We start from the raw sequence: 27,064 nt of genomic DNA, 5'->3' as shown, positions 1-27,064 counted from the left end.
GTAAGCCAGAACACATTAGAATAGCTTTTGGAACCTGTAGGAAGATAAAGAACAGGATGCAATTTTTGTTACGGAGTCTCTTTAAATCAATAGCCTGGAACAAATATAACAAATACAGGTATTCCCCGACTTACGAACGACCCGCCAATACGAATGGCATGGATTCTGTGCTTCCATGAGAACAAGCTTAAACATTTTTTTTCAAATTGGACTTGTAGATTTTGAGAAAATTGATTTTGAAAAATTCAAAGAAAAAATGGCTTTTAAACTTGTATAAGCAGGAACAGAGGGCAGAGGTGACACAGAGGGGGACACTGGAGGCACAGCGGGGCACAGAGGAGGTACAGGGGACAGAGACGGCACAGTGTTCCAACTTAAGTACAGATTTAGTTTAAGAACAAACCTACAGTCCCTATCTTGTTCGTTAACCAGGGACTGTATACAGATCAGCTTCATTGGCTTCATGTTTGTCAGCATGGAAAACTCTATCTATTCCACGGATGGGGACAGGGACACTTCACTAAATACTGAACTAGGAATATGAAGAAGCTTGCCAGTGTCTTGGGAAATCAGCCACTACAAGTCCTAGATCTGAAGTGAGAGTTTTTTGACCGCTTGGCTCATTTCTTGATATAAAACAAGCTATCCTAAGTTTCAGATTAGCTGCAGGTCCTAGCTAAGGCCTCATACATAAGTGCTGGATGTAGCAGCATAGCGTGCTTGTAAGGCTTCTGAGCATCAGCCAGAACCGCCCCCATCCACTCACCATAGTAATCAGCTCCACAGTGTCAAAGTCAAGATGCAATGCAGGCAATAGTCAGAGGCAGACGCAAAGGCTTTTCTAAGCATATGTGCCTTAAAAGCCATTTAGCGGTGTACACTCTTTATCCCCCAATGTGTAACATGCACCTGGCGCCTATTTTATATTCTTGTTTATAGGATATAACATACAACTATAACTATACTGGACAGTCAAACGCTGCATCGCATGAATTTCATCATTCCTCTATTTCCCCATGCGAAAGCACTTACCTTATAGATAGTAAACTGTGAGAGAAAGGTAATGGAATTCCTCCATGCCTGAAAACGCTTCATATCTACAAGGTTTAAAAAGTCCAGAAAAGTAGAAGAAAAAGCAAAGAGTACACAAAAGGCTTTCTCCCAAGTGCAGAGGAAGTCAGTGTTTCTAGAAAAGTTCCAGAGCCAGCACGGAGGTGACAGCATGCCACACAATGACATTCCACACTCTCTGCTCTCACTGCTTTCTGTGGCAAAATGTGGCTCCCAGCAGATGCATCATCTCAGCACAGGGAAATGCATGGCAGGGGGACTGCAGGGCAATGGCAGACAAAGGCTATTCTGAGACAAGGGCCGAGGCAGGAATATCCATAGCAGTCACATACACTTCATTCTAAATGAACACACAATACCTATGGACACCAAGCCCAGACTGCCACCACATTTTACTGCAAGAACAGCCTGAGCTGCCAGGTCCAATAGTGGAGATAAGCAGCATGTGAAAGACATTACATAATAAAATGGAGTACATGTAAACAAACCCCGAGCAGAAAAGTCTGGAAAGCTGTCTGGATTTTGCTTGGAATGATCAAAGTTTGTTTTTCTTTTTCATATGCCAACTTATGTAATAAAAACCAATAAAAATAGTGTTCAAATGGAAAAGCTTCCAAATTCCAGTAAAATGTTGACAGGTCTAGAAAAGTCCTAAAGAACACACAAATAACTGCTCACAGACATTTGATCCGTCATCTTAGTCAAAACAGACATTGTGTACTCATTTCATAAGAGCAAGCCTCCAGAAACACAGTCCGGGACACGCTTTCCATTGCAATAAAAGCTGTTTTCTTGTCCAGCTGCTCAATATTTTTCCTTGGTAGCTTTTACCATCTTGTTCTGACATCCAGAGGAAGCAGCTTTCATAACACAAGTGCACACAGTACACCTAACCTAGAGCACAGCAGCCTACTTTACACACTACATCCACCTCAGCATCAAAGTGGCATCTCTGGAATGGGAACACATTCTCTCCCTCGTATTAATAATTGTCTGGTGATTGTGATGAGAACAGTGAAAACAAGCCATGCCAAAGTGCTGAAAATCCCAGCAGGAGTCCATTACAGCTGCATTACGAGACAGCGCTGGATTATTCCAGGATCCTGTGTCTGAAGCTGTTCCAGAGGCCAGTGAAAGCTGCTGTCGGGTGTGCTGGACTCATCAGTATCCCTGTCGCCTGTATGCCTCTCACAGCAGTCAGAAACAAGTTGTTTAGGGGGTGTAGTCTATAGTTCCTGCTTGTTCCTAGAAGCACAATCTTCTTGGACTGTGGGCCTGCCCTGCTAAAAACAGACACTCTATGGTGCTCACATGGATAACTGTTTGAATCACAGCCAAAGGGTCAGATTTAACTGCAGGATGGAGAGTTAATTTCCTGTGGGAGCCTCCATTGGGATTTAAAACAGTCCCTCTCTCATCTGTCAACATCTCTTTAACTCACTCGCTACCAGTACAAGCTGCAGCACACTGGAGCCTATGAGCACTGTGGGGCTTGATAAAGGGCATTACAGTGCAGGAAAACAAAACAATGTGCATCCTTTTCAAGCAGTTTAAAACAATCTCTGATGCTGAAAATACACCATGAGATAGTTTGGCAGATAGATGGTTCGATAGATGATTTCTGACAGCTCCGATTTTATCTCCGATCGTTTTTCTGATCGATTTCTCATAGAAGTGAATGGAAATTGATAAGGAAAACGATCGGAAAATCGATCGGACAGTAAATCTGCTGAAAAATCTCATTGTGTATTCCCAGCATCACAATAGCAACTATAGACAGTATTTTCTCTTTTGATAAAACACAAGGCTGCTGACAGCAAGTCAATACTCTTGAAAGTAACTGATAGAAGCAAAGCAAAAATAACAAGAAACAAAGTCTTGCTCTATGAATAGCTCCATTTCCTCCCTACATGTTCTCCTTGACAAAGAACATTTTGCAAATTGAGGTTTGTTAAAATTTACTGTTAAACTACACAGTCAGCAGTGTTTTATCATTTATTTTGGCTTTTACGTGCGTTTCCTTGAAGAATATTCTTCTGCATGACACACTGCAGGGAATGCACTGCATCCCTTACCCCACAGGCAATATGGATTTATTTATGTACAAAATTATTTTTCAGATATAACACTTCTTATATAATTTCATGCACTCGTACCACACTCACCATGTCTCTCGGTGACACTATCAGTAGTAAGAATATGACCATATTAGTAAAAAAGAAAAGAAAAACTTGAGTTCTTGTGTTTTTGTTGTTTTTTTTAGTTTGAGAAATCCAACTTTGTAATCACTGATGAGGCCACGGCAAGAGAGCTAGTAGAAGGAACTGTTCAGCACACCACAAATGGACTAAAACACTTTCTTGTCTTGTCATTTTACATGGTAAACATCATAGGATGGTACATCACCAGCCAAGAGACAAGATACGCTGTATGTACAGAGGGAATTGCCTAGAGCTTCACATCCATTAAAACCTCTTTATTGATCCATATGCATTAAAACATCACAAGCAAAGTAAATCAACAGCACACTTATCTTTCACAGGCACTGACAACGCAAGGAGGGAGAGGCAAAGTCAGTCAACCTTTCACTCAGCTAGGAATTTGTCAAGACCATCACCTGCCCCACCATCCCATAACTGCTTTATAGTATTACTCCATCAAACCACACCCACAGACCAACTTAGCACTACAAAGTGGGTCAAACAGCTAGATGGGTCGACCATCTTCCTTACCATCCTGATGGAAATAGCCATGGATTTTCATGATTATGTGCATAACGTGGACCACACTAACCAAGGGACAGCATAAATAAAGCAGTATGTAGGCAGCACGGTGGCACAGTGGGTAGCACTCTCACCTTGCAACACTGAGGCTCCGGTTTGAAACCCAGCCAGAGTACTATCTGCACGGAGTTTCTATGTTCTCCCTGGGTTTCCTCCAGGCACTCCAGTTTCCTCCCACATCCTGATTCCTCCCACTTATCACAAACATAGATAAGTTAATTGGCTTCCTCCTAAAGTGACTCAATTATGATGAACATACTTCTATGGTAGGGATTAGGCTGTGAGCCTCTTTGAGGGACAGTTAGTGACAAGTTAGAGACAAGTTAGTGACATCGCTGCGGAAGATGTTGGTGCTATATAAATACTATATAATAATACTGAAGTAAAATGCAAAGAAAATAGTAAAATACTCACCTATGAAGAGGGAAGGCGCTAGATCCCATAGACCACAGGTGTGGAACTCCAGGCTTGGACGGCCAGATCCATGCCAGTGTTTAGGATGGACTGAGAAAAAGAGAAATGGTTCTACCTGATGGACCACACCTTTCCTGATTCAGACCCATCAATTCATTTGAGCTGTGTCAAAAATGTGTGAGGACCTCGGCCCTCGAAGGACCGGTTTGACATCCCTGCCATAGAGCCTTCATGGTCCTCTCTCCACCCCATTGTTGAGTATCTAACTTATTTTTATTTGGGGCTCACTCCAGTATTGTTTTAGGTAGTAGTTTTACAGACTGTTTGGTATCAGCACTGCTTATGTAAATGCACTACTAAATAATTTTAACAGTACAGTTATTTATGTCTGTTTATTATTTTCACACACATAAAAGAAGTACATATAAATTGACAAAAAAAATGAAAATGTTTATGCTTGTAAAATATGTCCCTGTTTATTTGCCTTATGCCCCTATCACATGAACGTTCAGCACACATCCCTGTTATGCCACTAATAAGTTATGACCTCAGAGATGTTCAGCCTTCAGATCCATGGTGTAAATTAGTGAGGACAATACAGTCTAAGTAAAAGTTTGATATACACACACACACGCATCACCAAGCATCTCCTGATTTACTAAGGGAGAGAATGCGATTTCACATTACATTGCACTGCCAGTGGCCTTGCATTTTACAGGTGTGCATGGCCCCTACATTGCTTGCCATTGCTTTGCTGTCACCATTCAGTTGAAATATGAAATAGTACAGGCAGGGCCGGCCTTAGGTTTCACAGCGCCCTGAGCGTAACCAGATTTTGGTGCCCCCCCCCCCCCCCCAATTTATCCTCTTCGCGTTTCAGCGCACCACACACATACACTAATGGGGGGGGGGGCGTGCCTCCGTCCATCCTGATTCCTGACATATAGCTATAAGTCCCCCCCCAGTATAGGTAGCCAGGCATAGGTGACCCAGTAAAAGTAGCCAGCTGTAGATCCCTCCCAGTATAGGTTGGCCAGGTAGGTGTCCCCAGTATAGGTAGCCAGTATACTTTCCCCAGTATGGCTTGATAGGCATTTGTCCCAGCTATAGGTTAGATAGGTAGGTGCCCACAGTACAGGTTAGATAGGTAGCTGCCCCCAGTGTATAGGTTAGATAGGTAGGTACCTGCAATATAGGTTAGATAGGTAGCTGCCCCCAGTATAGATTAGATAGGTTGCTGCCCCCAGTATAAATTAGATAGGTAGGTGGCCCGCAGTATAGATTAGATAGGTAGGTGGCCCGCAGTATAAATTAGATAGGTAGGTGGCCCGCAGTATAAATTAGATAGGTAGCTGCCCCCAGTATAGGTTAGATAGGTAGCTGCCCCCAGTATAGGTTAGATAGGTAGCTGCCCCGAGTATAGGTTAGATAGGTAGCTGCCCCCAGTATAGGTTAGATAGGTAGCTGCCCCAAGTATAGATTAGATAGGTAGCTGCCCCCAGTATAGATTAGATAGGTAGCTGCCCCCCAGTATAGATTAGATAGGTAGCTGCCCCCCAGTATAGATTAGACAGGTATGTGCCCCCAGTATAGGTTAGATAGGTAGGTGAACCCAGTATAGATTACATAGGTAGCTGCCCCCCCAGTATAGGTTAGATAGGTAGGTGCCCCCAGTATAGATTAGATAGGTAGCTGCCCCCCCCCCCAGTATAGGTTAGATAGGTAGGTGCCCCCAGTATAGATTAGATAGGTAGCTGCCCCCCAGTATAGGTTAGATAGGTAGGTGCCCCCAGTATAGATTAGATATGTAGCTGCCCCCCCCCCCCCAGTATTGGTTAGATAGGTAGGTGCCCCCAGTATAGAGTAGGTAGGTAGGTAGGTGCCCCCAGTATAGAGTAGGTAGGTAGGTGCCCCCTCATACTGGAGGGGGAGCCGCGGGGAGGGCAGCCCGACCTCTCCCTCCCTTCCTCTCCGGGCCGCCCTCCGTGCTCCCCCCTCAGATGTACACTGCAGCAGAGCCAGAGAGAACAACTCACCTCCCTCGCTGGTTCCGATCGCCGGCGCCTCTCACTTTCCGCTGGTCGCCTCTTCTACATTAGTTACTGTTGCACACTAAACTTCCTGCTTAACAGGAAGTTTAGTGTGTATCAGTAACTAATGTAGAAGAGGCGACCAGCGGGAAGTGAGAGGCGCCGGCGATCGGAACCAGGGAGGTGAGTTGTTCTGTCTGGCTCTGCTGCAGTGTACATCGGAGGGGGGAGCAGGGAGAGTGCCCGGAGAGGAAGGGAGGGAGAGGTCGGGCTGCCCTCCCCGCGGCTCCCTCTCCATCACGGTGGCTGGCTGCACGGGCATCATGTTTGCGCCTTATCACGGCACCAGGGGGCGGAGCTTCCATGCGGCAGGGGCACCCCCTGGAAGCCGGCGCCCTGAGCGATCGCACCGGTCGCTCATGTCAAAGGCCGGCCCTGAGTACAGGGCTGAGCTGTGGCCAAGAATCCTGTAGCAGAGTTTCCTAGGGCTGCACTGCTGCACAGCGTATTGAGCTGAATACCCACCGGCAGATGCAGCCAGATGGATCGCTAGTGACAAACAATCATCTCCCCGATCCATCTGGCCGCAACTACAATCACTGTTTGCAGCGGCGGAAACAATTGTTGAATGATCGTAGATGATTGTGGTGAACACACACAAGTCAATGAGGATTGGAACGATCCTCAACGACATAATCTTATCTGTCAGTCGTTCAAATATAAACGATCGCTGCAGGTGGCGTGCTTTGGTCAACATTTGACAAATTCTTGATAAGTTATGTTGCACACGATATCGTGAAAAATCATTTGTCGTGCAAAATCTTTCACAAAAAATAATGAAGTGTGCGCATTTAGGCCTTTTTCCCACTGTGTTCTGCTCACCTGTCTGTTCGTGTTGGGAGTTTTTTGAGGCAATTTTTTTCCCAATTTCTGTACATTGGACAGTTTTGTTAAGCGCTTTTCCAAGCGCTTTTGCAGAGCGATTGCGTTTTTTCACTTCCTGACGTCAGTCAGGAAGTGAACTCTTGATCCGGAAAAAATAAATACAATGTATTTATTCTTATAAAACGCTCACTATATCGCTGCACAAAGCGATTTTGTGAGCATTTTGCGTTTTTCCTATACCTTCCATTGAGGCGGATTTGGAAACAAACCGCTCAGATGGGAACTTTGTCATAGAGAATCATTGCACAAGCGCTTTCAGGGCGATTTTGAAAATGGCCAGCGCTTAACAAATCTAAAAAACGCCCCTAGTGTGAATGAGCCCTTAGTGTGTGACCAGAAGACAGTGCTGTCTATGCATTGTCTGATGCCCATGTGTATTGCACAGCACTGTAAGTATGCTCAGGCATCTCCAAGCATCACCAGTGGAGATATTACAACTGATTCAGCAAACCTGGACTGGCTCACAATCTAATCTCTATCATAATCATATGGCCATCATAGTTTAAGGCCAATTACATTTTCTGTATGTTTTGAGACATGGAAGGAAAAAGTAGTACTAAAAGGAAAACAATGCAAACACAGAGAGGGCATATACCATGCACATAGTTTCCTTGGCTGTATTCAAACTAGGGACTCCAGCAAGACAAGGCAAGAATGATATTTACTATGCCACCAGTATATAAAATTTTGTACTATTCAAAAAAAAAAAATCAGCACAAAGCCCCAAAGAAATTTGCAATAAAATGCATTCGAGCTGCTAAAAAGTGTTGATAAAGCAGCAGCAACAAAAAAACCTCTGCATTTAAAGAGGATCTTAAAAAAATCTGAATCTGAATCATTTTTAGTCACCAAGTACGAACGGTCGTGCCTGGAATTGGGTTTGGCACATACAATTGCTTGGAGGTAGAAGTACGGATGATAATACAAACAACAAAATAAAGATAGTAATACAATTATACAAGCATAAGAGGAGTGCAAATTCATAATTAAATAACCAGGCGTTCAGCGTGAGTCCACCAGGGTGCAAATTGAACAGTTTAACGCTAGATAGTCCATCGGCTTGAAGCTACAAAGTTTGTGTGTGTGGGGGGGGGGGGGGGGGGAGAGTGTGGAAAGTGATGGGGTGGGCATTAAAGGGAACTTGAACTGAGAATTACAAGAGATTACAAATTTTTATTCTTGGTTAAGTATATAAAGCCTGAATACCCCCTGGAAACATCAGAAGTTCCCCCTGGGGTATGCATACCACACGTTGAGAACCTAGGCTCTAGATCATAGGAGTTGTGGAGGAGGTTGAGTGAGGAGAGAGGTTTTCCGATGATTCTCTCTGACGACCCTCTGAAGCTTGTATCAGTTTCTGGTGGAGCAGCCAGCGTACCAGAGTAGGATGGATGAGCGGAGGATGGACTCAATGGTGGCTGTGTAAAAGCTCGTCAGCAGCTCCTGAGCCATGCCAAACTTCTTCAGTTGGCAAAGGAAAATTAACCTCTGCTGGGCTTTCTTCTGGGTTGAGGTGGTGTGTGCCATCCAACTCAGGTTAGTGGAGATGGTTGTGCCCAGAAAGCGGACGCTGCCATCAACCTCGGTGCCGTCAACGTATATTGGTGGCGGATTGGGGGCATGCTTCCTGAAGTCCAATATCAACTCTGCGGTTTTGGCTTTGTTAATGACCAACCTGTTCTCCTTGCACCACTTGCATATTATGTCAAACTATCGACAGTAGTCTTGCTCATCATTGTTTGTTACAAGGCCAACAATGGTGGTGTCTTCTGCAAATTTGATGACCTTTTTTAGGGCATGTTTACACTACAAGAGCTTTTTAAGAGCTAGTGATTTGAAAAGCTCTTGCTAATGCAATGCTATGGGGGATTTTTACTAAATGGCATTGCTCTATGTGAAAACACACATAGGATAACATTAGCAAGAGCTTTTAAAATCACACGGTCTCAGATGTGTATTGTGCTTGGAAGCAATTGTCACCTGGACTGGCTGCAGTGTGCTTTGACACAGCTCACACCAGCACAGGGCCAGGAATTTACATATGACAGCCTACTGGAAATGTGTGAAGGGTTGAAATCCTTCTGATACAATTTTTACCTGTGGAAATTGGGTTTATGGAAGTGTTCTGAAATCTCTAAAAAGATCAAACACTAACACAGGAACGCTTTGAAGTTGCACGCGTTAAACAGGAAATTGGATTGTTCCTGGACCTGGGACATTGGGGTGGACCCGGGGCACACATTTTGCTATAAAACAGCAGCCTGGGACAGTCACAGATCATCTTCTCCCGAGAGTAGCTCATCGCTAGAGATGATCCAGAGGAAATCAGAAAATTCATGTCTCTCTACGGTTGGACATTTGCGCTGGTAAAATTTCAATTAACGTTTATCCCATTTTATTTTTATGCAAACTTATCTTGCTGTATATCCTTGTAAACTTTTATTTTGTAACTTTTTTTTACTTTGTTTTTGTAAATCTTTTGTATATATTATTTTCTGCATTGTTCCACTTTTTTTCCTGGAATATTACCTCGTTATTTAATAAGTTTGACTTCTGCTGTACTAAACTAACACTCATAGCCTAGTAGAGGAGACTGAAGGGTAACGGTGTATAAGTCCATGCTTGATTGTATGATTGAGCAACACTACCGTATAAGATTGTAATTGCATTGTGTGTAAGGGGCACTTCCGCGCTCGACAGCAGAGTGGCTAACAGTATCGTTCGGAACGACTGTTAGTGGTTTTGCTTCACTACAGTGTAAGATTGCAACTGTGTGGATGTGTGTGTGGCGTTCCTGTATTCGGCCTAAAGCACAAAGCTGACCCGAATACGAAAACGCGGATTGCGTGCTGAGCACTTGACAGCCGAGTGGACGTGTCTAGCGACAGCTAGTGGTGGCAGTGAGAAGTGATTGAGGGGTCAAAGCCTTGTGGTAGCTCGACTAAGGCTGCTTCCCCTCTTGATCTGGTCAAATCCGCAGTCGGGAACCGAATACGCAGGCGTGCCACGGGCTGGTTCCTGACATAAAGCAAACTTTTGTTTTTCTTAGCATTTTAGTAAGGGGGCTTTTAGGACCATTGTAGTCCCTTACACACTCCAATGAGTTCTGGTTCACCATGAGCTTGCTGGTTAGTCTGTACCTCTCGGTGTTACAAGCCCTACTCCATAGAGCCAAATTAATCCATGCCATGCACTGATGAGGATCAAACAATCCAAAACAGTCTGTATGCATGTTGGATTATTCTGGCTCTGTACAAATTAACAAGCTGACACATCATTGCATTCCAGCGGTTCTGGAGGTGTGTTTAGCTTCTAAGGGTAACAATGGTTAATTTGCATATATTCAGCAGTGATGCCTGGGAGACATCAAGCTCACTCCAACCTGAATTATCGCAAATTCTTTCTGTTTTAAGAAAGCAAACTTTTGTTTTTCTTAGCATTTTAGGACCATTGTAGTCCCTTACACACTCCAATGAGTTCTGGTTCACCATGAGCTTGCTGGTTAGTCTGTACCTTTCGGTGTTACAAGCCCTACTCCATAGAGCCAAATTAATCCATGCCATGCACTGATGAGGATCAAACAATCCAAAAAAGTCTGTATGCATGTTGGATTATTATGGCACTGTACAAATTAACAAACTGATGCATCATTGCATTCCAGCGGTTCTGGAGGTGTGTTTAGCTTCTAAGGGTAACAATGGTTAATTTGCATATATTCAGCAGTGTTGCACTGGGAGACATCTCAAGCTCACTCCAACCTGAATTATCACAAATTCTTTCTGTTTTAAGAAAGCAAACTTTTGTTTTTGTATCAGCTGTAACAAAGAAATGTTTTAATGTAAAAGTTTTTATGCTGTTTTGTATCTAATAGAGCAGAGAGGAAGTTCTGAGTTCAAGTCCGCTTTAAACCCAGGATTGAACTTCCTCTCAATCAGCAGCCGATACCACCTTTCCCATGAGAAATCTTTACTTTTCTCAAATAGAGCATCAGGGGGTCTGTATGGCTGATATTGTGGTGAAACACCCCCTGCAGTGTGATGTCATGACCATGGTCCTAACAGTTTCCTGTCTGTCAACCTCATTGCATTGTGGGAAATAACAGCTTTTTCCAACTGCCAGGCAAGCAACATCTCCCTGTGTACATAGAACTCTCAGTAAACGAACATTCAGTACAGATCACCTAGCAGAATTAAAGCTGTGCCCACCCTTGATAAATTTCAGAATTTAAATCAGTGAGAAAAAAGATTTTACAATGGGAAAACACTGACTATATAATCTGTAAATTAATATTGTAAAAATAAATAAAAAATAAGCAATTGTATTATGTTATTTTCACTACAGTTCCTCTTTAAAAGAAGAAACCACTTTCTCACACTGGCTTGAACCAACTATACCACTTTTTGGCATAGTGATGCAAGAGGACGGTGATAAGTTAGCTATCTCTTTATTGCTACTATACACATAGATGGACCAGGCAAGAAAATAGCAAAAAGTGTTCTTTGTCATGATTTTACCTGTTTTATAAGCTAGCCAAGGAACAAATGTATGTTCAGCAGTACATATTCATATGTACTGTAGCAAAAACAGACTAAAGAGTGTTCACAGCATAATACCACAAGGCTAGTCCTAAATATAAGAAAGAATGTCCTTGAGCTATAGTTCTACACAGAATCCTGAAAAAGTACTTTCTTGTAGCAAGGCTACAACGTTGTAATAAAGTATTGGCCCATTTCCGTTTCCTTGTGTCTTTGCACATCTTGTATAATTATGATTTTCAAGTAACATGGATATGTAGATAAAGGGACAGCGTTACCAAGCAGCTCGGGGTGACCCAAACCACTAGGAATGTATAGGGGGCTAAGAGAGACTGAAAAGCCCTCCTACTATTAAGCAATGCTTGGTGTGATTTGCCTTCTTAAAACAGAAGGAAACTTGCAATAATTCAGCTACAACATGGTTACCCACAATGCATCACTACTGAATATGCAAATGATCTCTTTATGCCACTGTAAGCCAGGCTGGCGTGATGTGGCTGTGTAAAATGTAAAGCTATAGGCTGGCTAGCTTGCTATACACCAGCGGTTCTGGGTGCTAGCCTGGCTTACAGGGGCATAAAGAGATAATTTGCATATTCAGTAGTGATGCATTGTGGGTAACCACAAATGTTCACTTAACCACTTCAGGACAAGAGCAACTTTCACATATCAGTGCTGCTCCCATTCGTTCACCAATAACTTTATTGCTACTTACCACACCTAAATGATCTATATATTGTTTTTTTTTCACGACAAATTAGGCTTTTAGCATGTGATAATTTCGTTTAGTAATTACCTTATTTTCTATGCATTTTAAAGGGAAAATAAGAGAAAAAAACAATATTTCTCCATTTACATTCAGTATAGCTTTACAATATACAGTGCTAACTAGAAGTTAAACCCACAAATTTAATTTTACAATACTTTTTGATGCGCAAATGTATAAAATGTCCAGGCAGTGCACCAATATTTTCTCACGGTCTGCAAATTTTCAATTGTAATAGCGCCACACAGTCCTGTTGCTACCAAGTAGGATTATCACTACCCGATGAATTCTTCTCCAATCACTTTATACCACCACCACACCAAATATTGGAAAGGGTCTCACCCTTTTCTAAGACCCCCAATTAGGTCTTAGTTACGCCTTGGGGCTATTCCCAGGTCGCCCCCGACCCTTACGAGAGCCCGTTTACAAAACTCAATGCTGTGAAATCGTGGAGAAATTTGTAAGTGCGATACATTTTTAAAGTGTTTTAAGTGATAACGGTTTTACGCTGTGTGGAGTTCTTTATTTGGAGGTAACGCTATCAACAGTTGTGATCATATCTGATTCTGGCACAACCCCAGGAGGGAATAGCAAAGACACAGATCATAAGGGTCAGGGCGACCTGGGAATAGCCCCAAGGCGTAACTAAGACCTAATTGGGGGTCTTAGAAAAGGGTGAGTCCCTTTCCAATATTTGGTGTGGTGGTGGTATAAAGTGATTGGAAAAGAACAAATTTTATTTGCTTATTCATCCTGGTTATTAAAACATTTAGATTTTGGTCCTAGCACAATGTATGGTGACATTATTGTATTTGGAAAGAAAGATGTCTTTTTCTGTTCTTTTATTTTTTTCTTTCTCATTATACACGATCGATGATTAAAATACCTTATTTGTAAAAATAATAGTAATATACCCTCATGGCATACATATTTAAAAAGCCATATTCCTAAAGTAACAATATATATTTTTTTTCTTTTATATTCTGTAACTTTGTTATTTTACAAGTCTTTTATTTTGGTACAGAATATGAGAAAATGTAATTGCTTTTGATTCAGTTTGTGACTAAAAAGAATACACAAGACATGGGCCTCAACCCTAAAACTGTCTAAACTGTATTCTACTACTTATCACGGTTAAAATGTTACCACATATGTCTCTTGAAGTTTTCTTACAACTTTCCCAAGTTTGATCATACTTTTGAAAATTAATTTTTATGTTTTGATTGAGTTTGTCCCTGCCTATTTTTTTATGTGATGAGGGTCCAAGCTGTAAGACGCACCAAAATGTATTCTACAACTCGTCATGGTTAAAACGATACCACATGTGCCACATTTAGTAACAAAATGGTGGTGCATTGGCCACAAATACAATGGACGTATATATACGTCCTTTGACATGAAGTGGTTAAAGCTGAATTATTGCAAGTTTCCTTTTGTTTTAAGAAGGCAAATCACAACTAGATAAAGGAAATGAACAAAAGCACAATTCACAGTTTTTGAAGCCCTAACCCAGGGTGTTTAGTTTTCTTTTTCATAGTAACCCCTTCACCCCTTCGCCCAGTCCATTACTGTAAACTCTGCTACCCTATTCATGCTCCTCACCTATGGAAGCTCTCAACTTTTATGCTGCAAACACAAACTCACAATGCTCCTGGCTATTTTCAACTTTGCATCCTAGAATCCCTTGTGCAATTATGTAACAACACACACACACCACACCCACTAAGTGACAGAATAGGAGGGGGAGGTTAGTGGTTGTGATGCTACCAAACTACCCACAAATAGGGAGAAAAAGGAATGGGTGATTTACACATAGGTGGCAGTATGCTCATTCCTCAAGGTCCTAAATGAGGCATGATACACAGTCAGCATTACTTACTTTCGGAGGGCTACTCCCTAGCCCCCGTCCGTATGGGATCTTCCACTTCCCCAGGGAGACTTAACAGGTGACGCAGATTCAATCTCTTGCCGCCGCTACCCCCCACCGCCACAATGTATGCCTGAAGATGTAGTCCATAGATGTGAATACATCTCCCAGCCAGGAGATGATCAATACTAACAACACAATCATGATATAAGTGCTTATATTTAAAAACAATCATAGCAAGTTTGTGTTCAGTTGCTTAGCTTCTGAAGAAGCGGCCTTGAGCCAAGAAATGCATGTCAGGTGGTTATTACTGTTTCGCCTTAGCCATGACATATGTGGTAATTAGCTGATTTAATTTGTATAATTTGCATCTCAGTTTCCTTTGTGATACCTAATAAACATTTGGAATTATATATTTCACATGCTTACAATCTCCTAAAAACCCCATTGCTGTTTTTATATCTGCTTTGTAAATACTTCAAGTGCTGATTGCTGTTAAAGGTACTTCTACAAGCTATTAAATCATGGGGTGTACTAATATTTCCACTTACATATTTTCACCTAGTTTTTGTTATATAAATAATAACCTGCTGAAAATTGTGTGTTCATCCGAGGTTAGATTTACTGTACATACCGGTAATTTTAGGACCTTCTAAGAGCCTAATTATTTTTTATTTTTTACGTGACGCTGACACTATAAAGTAAAAAGTGGGCAGTGCATGCATCATATGTTAGTGTGAAACCCATGGTCGGCCGCTCTATTCAGGCTGGTTGCGAGTTGATGCCTGATAACATTTGTAAGACAGGAACAATGGCACCGGCGCTGGATATACAGCACTGTACAAATAAGCAACCTAGGGAAAATGAGGAATTTGTGAACGTAAACAAAAGAGGATGCAGCGTTACCACTTCCACTTTGCAATCACCGATAAAAGTATTGTCCCAGTCCTCCCATGGGATTGTACGCACTCCCTGGTATCTTTTCTCTTGTTAGCAATGACGCTCCTGGCAGCGTGTGGAGCACAGTACAGGCTACTTTCACTTGCACTACAGATCACAGCGGGCCTACTCACTGCAAAACAAAAGAGAGTGGAGAGGAGAGTGCTAATTCCCACCTGCGGAAGTATTGGTTGATCATGATTAGCTGCAATTTGAAGAGAGACTACATGATTGGCTGAAGTGTGAGCATTAAGTTTGGCAGGACACATGCTGCAAGTCCTGTCCACAGAGGTATCGGAGCCACTCACAGGAAGAGATGGCTGCCATTTTTAAGGAGCCATGGATACTGTACCAGCAATTTGTCCAGCTTGGCTATGCAACCCTAAGGTATACTTAACCTTGTAATCGACCAAAAAGTGCTTGTACTGTACCTCCAATGGGAGGACAGAGTTGGTCTTTTGCAGCAGAGAATGTACCAGGCCATGCTGGGCCATTTCTAGGACAATTTCTGATATAGTAAACCACTTTTCTTGGTCCCGTGGAGTTTACTATAACAAGACTGCTGGCAGGAAGTACATCACTGGGATCCCCGTCGCACCGCAATCTGTCCTTTACTCTTACTGCATCGCCTATAGACTTGCATTACCCCAAGCTCCGTGATTGCGGTATGCGCTTCAGCCCTTGCATCAGATCAGATACTACCAGCGCACCGCAAAAGTCTGCATTAGGTGTAAATGGACTTTTATGGCCCCTTCTGGTAAAAAAGGTAACAACGCAGGTTTAACCTGCAGGTGTAAAAGGGAACTTATGAAACACATAACATAATTAAATGAATTAGATCCCACATACACCCCACTGTGTAGAAAACTGAATTTATTTATTTTATTTGTTTTAAGTATTTATTAGCGCCGACATATTACGCAGCGTTGTACAGAGAATATAGTCTTGTCACTAACTGTCCCTCAGAGGGGCTCACAATCTAGTCCCTACCGTAGTCATATGTCCAATGTATGCAGTGTTCTCTTCAGAATTTTTTTCCAGCCGGGTGGAATGAAAAAGTAGCCGGGTGGGGTGAGAGAATGCAGGGCTGGTGCTTCTCTGCACAACTTTGCTTACAGCAGAGGAGGAGGTGAGCCGATGACAGCCGGGTGCTCACCAAAACTAGCCGGGTGGAGCACACGGCTTAAAGAGCCTGGGGAGAACACAGGCATGTATCATGTAGTGCATGTATCATTGTCTAGGGTCAATTTTAGGAGGAAGCCAATTAACTTATCTGTATATTTTTGGGATGTGGGAGGAAACCTGAGTGCCCAGAGGAAACCCACACAGACACAGGGAGAACATACAAACTCCTTGCAGATGTTGACTGTTGACCTGGCTGGAATTCAAACCGAGGACGCAGGGCTGTAAGGCGAGAGCGCTAACCACTACGCCACCGTCTTAATTCCAAATACCTCCGCTTAGTGTATAAAGGGAAAATTGTCTTGAAATAAAACATAAGGGACCAAGCCAAAAAATGATTGATTAATCAAGTCATTATTATTTTATTCCTGAATATAAATATATTAAAAGACAAAATACTTTCCAGAACCAGTAATCCAAAATCTCTCAGATCCTCTGCCAAAAACCTGAATTAGGGCCCTTTTCCACTAGAGCGATTGTGATTGCTGAATCGCAAAATCGCAAATCGCTAGTGATTTTTAAATCGTTAGAGTTGTTACTTTATCATAGAAATCACGAGAAGTATTTTCCACTACAGTGATTCGATTTGGAAATCGCTAATCGCAAATCGCAATCGCTTGCTGGAGCGATTTTTACAATAATAATGCAATGCAAATGAAAATCACAAATCGCAATCGCATAACAGAATTAATGAAAAATCGCAATCGCAATCGCTGGCGTTTGTGATTTGTGATTGCGATTGCTAGTGGAAAAGGGCCCTTACTGCACTATTTTACCACCTACACATGAAATGCTTTCACTATGCAGCTATCGCTGCTCTTTACAAGTACATGGGATTTCTAGCATTTGCCTACAACACATACCAGAAGACCTAAACCAAATTATACAACAGCATTCTTAAATGTGTCTCATCTGTACGGTTTTAAACATGACAAATGTGACTGCTCACTAGCAGCATTAGATTGCCTTTCATATAGCAGGCTACAAGGCCCCACAGAAGAGTGTGATAACAAAAACAACAATATTTGTAAAATGCTTTCCTACCATAGGACTCAAAGCACATGGCATGCCTCAGGTCAGTAACTAGTAACAGGTTGAATAATGTCACGGAAAAAGGAACTGTCTGTAAATGCCAAACTAAACAGGTAGGGCCTGATTCATTAATCTGCGCTGCTATAGCAGAGCAAGCTAAATGACATCAGCCGGAGCTAAATACAGGGCTGCACTAGTGCGGCTGCTACTACTTTAATTAATGTAGTAGCAGCTGCGCTAGTGAAGTATCACAATTGCGATACTTCAAATTTTGCGGTAAATGCAAAGAGCAAAATAGTAACAACCTACGTTGCGTAGGGGGCAGACCTGTATTTAAATTGCACTAATGTCATTTAGCTCTCATTGTTATAGCGGCATAGCTTAATGAATCAGGCCTGTAATGTGGAAAGGAGTACTGAAGGGTAGAAGCATGTCTGGAGTTAAAAGGAACAAAAATTATTTGTTGGACATTACACTCTCTTCCTCCCTGGGCACTAATGGTGGCCATACATGGTACAATTTTTTCATCCAATCTTACCATTTCCATGTAGTATAAGGGTAAATTAAGTGAATATATTGAAAGGATAATTTAGGCAGTGCCCTTATATTACATAGAAATGGTAAGAGTGGATGAAAAAATTATACCATGTATGGGCACCATAACGCAGACGACAAACAAATCTACCTCTATAGAAAGGGCTTCTCCACCATCACCAGGTATCTTCCTACCTCTCAATCAACTCATCCTGGATGCCAGTCAGGTTCCTGAAGTTAAAGGGACTCCGAACAGTGCAAAAACTATGGAAAGATGCATATCATTTTAAAGCTCTCTTTCTCCTCTTTCCAATGATATATAAACCGCCACCCTATGCCTTTTAGTTTTCGCTATTTTCGCGATCGAAATTGCGGCCATGGCAATTTCGATCGCGAAAATAGCGAAAACTAAAAGGCGTAGGTGTCGTCAGAAAGAGGAGAAAGAGAGCTTTAAAATGATACTCATCTTTCCATAGTTAGATTGTATTACACAGAACGACTTTTTCTCAAAGTCAGCAGCTCCATTCAGCAGAAAAAGTCACCCTGTGTAATACAATGTAACTATGGAAAGATGGATATCATTTTAAAGCTCTCTTTCACCTCTTTGTGACGACACCTAAATCGTCTTTCTACGCCTTTTAGTTTTCTCTATATACGCGATCGAAATCACAGCCGCGGCAATTTCAATCAGGAAAATAGCGAAAACTAAAAGGCGTAGGGTGGCGGTTTATATATCATTGGAAAGAGGAGAAAGAAAGCTTTAAAATGATATGCATCTTTCCATAGTTTCTGCCCTGCTCGGAGTCCCTTTAAAGAGAACCAGAGCTGAAAATTTTGCTAAAAAGCAAAATGAAATTGCAAACACGCTTTGCTAAATTCATTATCTTGGCCTCAGTCGAAATGCAGGAAAAATGCAGCAGAACTACAACTGCATTTTTAGTAAATCGGAAACGCATTCAGCATGAATACATTCCCACAATTCCAAATGTAATTTTACTGTACTTGTGTTTGGAAAATCGCAAGCCTTTTCAAAAATAAAACAGAACGCAGTCAGCGTGAAAGGGCCGAGAAGCTTCCCATGCTGTCCTCTGTTCCACCTCTGCTGCACATTGAGGCCCTGCTCCTCTTCTGGCAAGAGCGCAGCCATGCTGCACCCATGCATGAGCGGCTCTGGCCTACTGCACAGCTGCACTCAGGGGTGGGTCCGCCCTCGGGTACGGGGGATCGGAGGACGGCATGGGAAGCCTCTATAGGATCCTGAGAGTTTTCATTCCTTAGATAAGTAGTATCTGTTTTGTTCCTGGACGTCTGCCTTGGGTACACTTTAAACCTGGAAAAAACAGAACTCCTTATTTTCCCGCCCCAAGCAATCTCACCCCCTGCAAACATCTATGTCACTGTCAACAGTACAATTCATCTGCCTGACCACACAGGTCTGGTACCTGGGTGTCTCCAACGACTCGGCCCTTTCCTTCACCCCCCCACTACCAAACCTACTAAAGCCTGCAATTTCCATTTACACAACATATTCAAGATCTAAATCTTCCTGACCCCAGACACTGCCAAACTCCTTGTCTATGCCCTCATCATATCCTGCCTGGGCTACTGAAAAACCCTCCTGTCAGGCCTTCCTCTGAACCGCATTGCTGTCCTACAATCCATCACGAATGCAGCAGCCAGACTCATTAGTCTCCTCAACTCCACTATGCAAATCCCTCCACTGGCTCCCGATCCGCTTTAGAATCAGCTCCAAAATCCTATGTCTGGCCTATAAATCTATACACAAGACCTGCCCAACCTACATCTCTGACAACGGCAGCAGATACATACCTGGCTGCCCACTCTGCTCCTGCAATGACCTTCTCCTAATCACCCCACGCAACTCGCAGTGCCATGCACGACTACAGGGCTTCACTAGAGGCCACCCCCATACTGTGGAACTCTTTCCCACTGCCCACCAGCCTTGCTCCCTCCTTCAGCACCTTCAAACAGGTCCTCAAAAAACTCACCTCTGCAAGAAGGTCTACCCCACCTTGTCAATGCCCTAGCTCTCTCTGCCAAGAACCTCTCGATGCAGCACCCCCCCCCCCCCCCACCCACATCATGTCACCACCCCCTCCCTTTAGATTGTAAGCCTCTGGCAGGGCCATCTCTCCTTTTGTATCATACCTGATCGTGCATCTTGCTCACAGAATAACATGAACTTCAATTATTGGGATTACTACTCTAGTGCATGATTTTGTGTGTCTTACTGCCTATTACCTGTATTGTGTTGTCTGTCACCCCTATTATGATTATCTCTAACCTTATTTATTGTCCATCATTGCGTAATATTTTGGCACTATATATACATCCAATAAACAATAATAATCTTCTCTATGTAGACCTAGTTTGCTTTCTTTCTAGGCAAATTACATTTTTTTCCAGGTAAAATGATAATAGATTATTCCTAACAAAAGTAAAAAAAAATGTACGGGAACTTTTTTGAACAAAAATATGAACACTAATCCAGTGGATCTGATCAGTCGTACTGTCAATAACTACATTTTCCAGAATTCTCAGTATATTTCCTAGCCAACCACGTTCAGGGGAAAAAGATTAGCTGGGCTATATTCTCCCCATTGACTGACCAAATCCCACCAGAAGCCAGAGATGCTGGTTGAATTTCATACTTCATGTCTGTATGTCTAACTATCAGTTGATGCCATTAGGAAATCTCATTCTTTAGCTACCACGGTCTTCCCAATGGGTTTAGCAGCCGTTTCCTCAAATATGAGCACTGACAAATCCACTGAATGTGCTGAAGAGGTGAAGGTTAGTACAATATGTCAATCAAATTCTGGGACAAAATAAACAAGCAACCCCCATCACTGAAGGAAATATGTGAGAGGTCGACGACCGTCTTTTGTAGGCCACAAAGAAACATAACAAAAGCCATACAAAATAATGCCGCTGTGCTGTATGAAAACACAATAATATGTTACTTACATTCTGTCAGTGTTCATATAAGAAAATATACAATGGCAGAGAATGAGCCACATACAGTACCCAGATTTCAAGAGACCTTCATGCTGTGTTGCCTACCTCCTCCACCAGCCTGGAATAGCCTGCTTTCTCCTTCCACATACAGTATCATTCACATATCAGCAGGCAGTTTCCATGTATATTTTTTTAAAGCTGCACAAATATTTATTAGAGCGGAAGTGGGATCAGGAGAAAAGATAATTTCTTGCCTAGCAAGGCATCCTGATTTGTCCTGTGCTCCAGTATACTGATTGGCAGACAGACAGAGAAGACAGTAATAGAAAAACAGAATTAGACAGGAGGCAGAGAAGGATGAGGAAGCGGAGACACTGGAAGGCCAAAGTGTGAGGTGTCTAGCTGGCTGCATTGGCCCACAGGTTACAGGAAAGGGATAGAGAGAAGTAGTGTGTCAAAGATCCAAGCATATGAGTGAGAAGTAGACAAAAGAGCAAATAAGGGATTCTTAGGCTATCTATCCCAGCAGCAAGAGTACAAATTTGGGTACCTCAGCTTATCATACGAACTTTCTGGTCGACATTTCCCATTTGTATTAATCTACCGTACATGTTAAACGAAAGACTATATATTAAAAGAGAAACTGGGTATTGTTAGCTAGCAGGCCCCTCTTTGTAAGCCAGTAGGGCTGAGTACTAGGCAATTCAGCATAGCACATTTTCTGCAAATAATCACTTCCACGTGCAACTTTCCTACTAATATTTACATAGATGGAACTGCTATTCTTATTTGCTTGTTGTGCCCCAATAATTTTAGGAGGATTTCACGTATTGTATGTTTATGCCAATATACTACTTGACTTTAAGAATTCTATTAATATAATACAGTTGCTGAAGAATGTAAGGTGCACTTGTGAACTATTTTTCTAATATAAGCCTTCCTTTGTGCATTACAAAATGATTGAGCTGCTTTCCATTCTTCTCCTGTCTGCTTTATATTCTACGCATAACTCAATGCAGGAAGAAGGATGAATAACCTAAATACAGGAAACACATATATACAGGAGTACCAGAGATCACGCACACTGTGTATAGAAGGAAGCAGCAAAAGCTAAATCCAATCAGTGAATACAATGTGCTTACGCACACACACACTCTGCTACTGATAACCATAGGGCATGAAGACGTTAGTAGATTTATGAGAAAAATACAAGGCACATGCAGTAAGCTTTTCTATGCATGTCAACCTTGCCTATCCTGCTTGCTGCCTAGTAAATCTTTAATGTCTGGACACCTGTCATGTACTTTGAGAAGCACCTCATTAGTGGCACTGCGCTCCTCCTTTCCCTGTGCTATTAAAGCCAACACATTCTGAAATCAGATGTTGTCAGGGATAAAGTTTACTAGTCATTCAGAGCCACGTTACTGTTAATATGCATGGTCTGGACAATGTAAATGTTCCAGCATCTATTTTGGTTGGCAGTAAAATTATGCTTTATACTAGAGAACATATCCAGAGAGTCACTGCAAATATCTAAATTACGAACAACCGCATGCGGCACCATTGAAAAGCATTACGTGCCATTTTGCATTGTGCAAAAACGCCCACGCTTTATTGCGCAAAATAGAATGTTTTTGGGATTAAAATTTGCATTCAAATGCGTTTTTTTCCAAAAAGTCAATGGGAAATTGCATGCTAGGTGCAAATTTATGCTGCAAGATGTACATTTATTTCACGCATGCCAAAAGGTGTAATGCAAATTTTAGAAGAAGTGCAATTCTCTATTGACTTTCATTAGATGTGCAGTAAACAAGTTTGTACACAACAGCTAAATGCACACACATTTTAATAAGTGTGAAACCTGCCTACAAAGAAGAAAAAAAAAAGATACTCTTCTATGCCACAGGGTGTTTGATGGTAAAATCTATTGAAAATCTGAGTGTATTATATGAGGGAGGGGCAGTTTTTAGGCTAAATTGCACCCAGGGCGAGGGTGTAAACATTGTGTCCCCCCTCCTCCCACCGCGCGGAACCAGCTAGGTTAGCCAGGTATAGGTGCCCACAGTATAGGTAGCTAGGCATAGGTGCTCCCAGTATAGGTAGCTAGGCATAGGTGCTCCCAGTATAAGCAGCTAGGCATAGGTGCTCCCAGTATAGGTAGCCAGACATAGGTGCTCCCAGTGTAGATAGCCAGGCATAGGTAGCCGCAGTATAGGTAGCCAGGCATAGGTAGCCACAGTATAGGTAGCCAGACATAGGTGCTCCCAGTATAGGTAGCCAGACATAGGTGCTCCCAGTATAGGTAGCCAGGCATAGGTAGCCGCAGTATAGGTAGCCAGGCATAGGTAGCCGCAGTATAGGTAGACAGGCATAGGTAGCCGCAGTATAGGTAGTCAGGCATAGGAGCAGCGGCGGGGAAGAGCGGGCATAAAGCTTAACAACTCACCTTCCAAGTAGCATGTAGCCTCTGCCTTCTTCCTCCCAGGGGTCTGTCTCATTGGTAACAGTGTCCCCTGTAGTGACAGGTGGTTACGTCATCAAAGGGGGCGTTGTTACCAATGCGATGGACGCCTGGGAGGAAGAAGATAGAGGCTGCAGTGGATCCCGGAAGGTGAGTTCTATGCCCGCTCAATTGAGTTTTCAATCATTTTTTTTTCATAATTGGGGAAAAATGTGTGTGGTACATTGGTCAGATTTTGAAATGTTACAATCAGTCAGAAAAATTGAGTGCAATTGGAAAGATATTTAATATATTTAAAAAATTGTATGGTGTGGCCACATTAACCTTTTCCGGACCGTGTGTAGTAAATCCTACCCCGCACTTGTGGTTGTCTAAGCCTGATGTGGCGTAAGATTTACGCCACCTGCCATTTGCGCTCCCGATGCGATCGTGTGCACCCGAGAGGGGAGATTAAGCTGTCATAAGATGGTGTCTCCATTCAGTAATCAGGAGCCATCGCGATTGGCTCCTGATCAAGTGATCACTACGATCGCCAGCGGATCATAGTGATCACGATCGGCAGCGGCGGTCAGAGGGGAAAAAGAGGAAGGTGACTCTAAATTCTAAATGGGCACCTACTTTTTTTTATAACGCAATAATAAGTCTCAGTTTCATCAAAAGATATAGACGCTACTCGAAACAGGTTCGCCAATGTCTGATGAAATACTTGGTGCCATTTAACTTCATTAAGACTAATTGGTTCTTTTCTTATTATCTGCAGCACTGTGATTTGCATACGTCCAAGTCCACCCTGCTTACAGTGAAATAGTAATGATAGTATTTGATAAAATATACTAAACTGTGGCTGAGTTAATCTGATTAATAATTACTGGGAGCTTAAAGGTACATACACGCGTCTGATTTTTCTAAACGACCGGTCGTTCGCCCGGCTGAGAAGACTGGTTTTCACCGTCAAAATCATGGTTTTCACCGTTAAATCATTATCAGCCGAACAACGGTTTGTACACACGCCAGATTTGACGTTCAAACGACCAGTCCGCATGACCGGTCGTTTGGAAAAATCAGACGTGTGTATGTACCTTAGGTCTCACTTTAGGATGTGGCAAAAATAGTTTTCCGAAGTTAGCCTGTTCAAGTCATGGTGCACAGTGGTCCTCTGAGGAACCTAATCAGTATAGTAAAGTCCCTGTTATCCAGCACAGGCAGGGATTGCCTGATGTCAGATATATGTGAGTGAGGGTGGCTAGCAACCGGGCCTAAAATGTAACACCAACTTCCCCCGCAGATGAAATGCAGAGCAGTGCACAGTGGAAACAACTTACAAATCCTCCGGGTGCTGGTCCTCTTCACTCCCGCAGTTCCTAGCTGCTTTGCTGCATCCTGTGTATGGCTCCAAAGCATGTCTGTGACCCGATGTGGGTCAGGTGACATGCCAGTACGCACTCCTGCAGCTCCTAGCTGCATCCTCTGTGTATAACTCCGAAGCATGCATGTGACCAGGTGGCATGCCAGATGCCCAACATGGACGCAGTACAGCAGCTGGGAGCTGGGTTGAAGAGGACTGGTGCCAGAAGGATTTGTAAGTTGTTTTCTGCTGTGCACCGCTCTGCAACAGTACAAAGGAACCCCACATATCCCCCCCTTCATCGACATTTTGGTTGGTTGAGACTGCCGGATGCCTGAGTTCCGGATAGCCGGGACTTTACCATACCATCTGCTTTCTGATAAGAACAAAAAAAAGTCACTTGTAAATATAACACCCAATTCTAGGCTCACTTCACATCAGAACACAAAATAGTTTTTTGTTTTTTTTTCCATTTTACCACATTGGAACCAACAGATAAACTCAGATGTCAACAGATCCCATTAAGTGGCTGGATAGTGTACTGGTTAAGGGCACCGCCTTTGACATGAGAGGCCAGGATTCAAATCCTGGCTAAAGTCAGTGCTTAGGAGTACTGAGGCAAGACTCCTTAACGCTGCAAGTTGGCCACTTGAGTGCGTCCCAGTGGCTGCAGCTTTTGAGCGCTTTGAGTCTGACAGGAGAAAAGTGTTCGGATTATTATTATTATTTAGATTATTAACAGGATTTGTTCACACATGTCAGCGTGCAAGATTCCTTGGATCCAGCAAGTCCGGGCCCACACAATTTTCCAGACAAGACTATGACCTTCCCTAAGAAGCCTATGGTGGAAACTCATATGTCTCTGGATTCCAAAGGACCAGACACTGCACTGTTTGCTCCGGCTGTGACCGTTGGAGATGCGGCTCAAGTGTGAACCGAGCATGAAAGTAAACTCAGCAAAATGTTTACTAACTGGGGATGATCTAAAAGGCTGCAATTAGAAGAGAAATGGAAATGGCTGCAAATGGAATAGGAACACATGGGGAAATTGCACATGGAAGATGGCAGCTGATGCACATGGGGAGAAATATGTGACTGCACATGGAGTAAGAGATTTTCCTCACTCTTTCATGTCACACCACTATCGGCCACGTTTCTGCACTGTTTGTAGAAGCACACTGTAAAGCTTCGTACACACATACAAGGGCTTTCATCCAGCATCAGGGTCTATCCCTCAGGTGACAATTTGGGGCCCAATGCTGCACAGAGGTGTCAATGGCCTCCATGCATCTGTTACTATGGAGGTGAAACACCTTGGTTAGTGCCCTTAATGTTGCCATGGGTGAAGAGCACAGGTGCTCAAACTGGTAGCCGGCAATAAGTGGTTAGTATTATTTCATTTATTAATATCTTAGCGTATTCAGTTTACTAATTTAAAGACCACCAAATATCTCCTCAGCACATCAGCTTTTGGTTGTATTGGAGCTTACAAATAGATGTGTCTACCCTGGGCTGTGGAGTCAGAATCGAAGAGTCAGAGCAATTTTTAGGAACTGGAGTCAGTGATTTTTTAAACTGAGGAGTTGGAGTCAGATGATTTTGTACCAACTCCCCAGCCCTGGTACGTATTATACTAAGGAATCGGCGCAATTTTGGGTACCTGGAGTCGGAGGTTTCATAAATGAGTTGAATTGAATTGGATGATTTTTGAACCGACTCCACAGCCCTGTGTCTAGCACAGTCTCAATACTACACAGTAAGGCCACTTGTGACAATGGACATCTTCTCTTTCTTTTCCAAATGAAAACAAAAAAATTACACAAAACAAACATACAAACTCCATGCAACTATCATTCCTTGCAGAAACTGTGCCTAGCACTTCAATCCTGCTTGGTCATGGTGCTAAACACCATCACCATGATGCATTGTTCACAATTTCACACTGAGAAGTGCAGGAGAAATCCTCGATAGCATTTAAAGTGGATCCGAGATAAACTTTTACTCATTGCATAATTGTGTTCCTTTCATATAGTTTATAGGGCATTCCTCCAGCCAAATACTTTTTTTGTTTTGTTTTAATACTCTAATTCACTATAAACTAAACAAGCCTCGCCCACAGCTCCTTTTGTGCCTTGGCACTGTAGCAAGGGCTTATGGGAGCTCAGTCTGGGCAGGAGGAGG

The 27,064-nt window shown here is 42.7% G+C and overlaps 1 protein-coding gene across 7 annotated transcripts in view; it reads right to left on the bottom strand.

The window, feature by feature from the left end:
- The window catches only part of TNK2 (tyrosine kinase non receptor 2), a 238,558-nt gene that overhangs the window by 94,769 nt on the left and 116,725 nt on the right, over positions 1-27,064 (bottom strand). Inside the window, exon 1 of one of the 7 annotated variants that reach the window (XM_068281236.1) lies at positions 1,033-2,375. The exons of 4 other annotated variants lie outside the window; for them this stretch is intronic. In XM_068281236.1, coding sequence (XP_068137337.1) covers positions 1,033-1,239 — 207 coding nt within the window. In that variant the 5' untranslated portion in view covers positions 1,240-2,375. Of the gene's footprint in view, positions 1-1,032; positions 2,376-27,064 lie in introns of those variants that run through there. 2 more of the 7 variants (XM_068281237.1, XM_068281239.1) reach the window with 2 other exon arrangements.

The sequence above is a fragment of the Hyperolius riggenbachi genome, chromosome 4 (assembly GCF_040937935.1).
Source record: "Hyperolius riggenbachi isolate aHypRig1 chromosome 4, aHypRig1.pri, whole genome shotgun sequence".
In the NCBI taxonomy this organism is placed as follows: Eukaryota; Metazoa; Chordata; class Amphibia; order Anura; family Hyperoliidae; genus Hyperolius; species Hyperolius riggenbachi.
The sequence above is the reverse complement of the archived record's forward strand: the minus strand, read 5'-3'. Positions and strand labels throughout refer to the sequence as shown.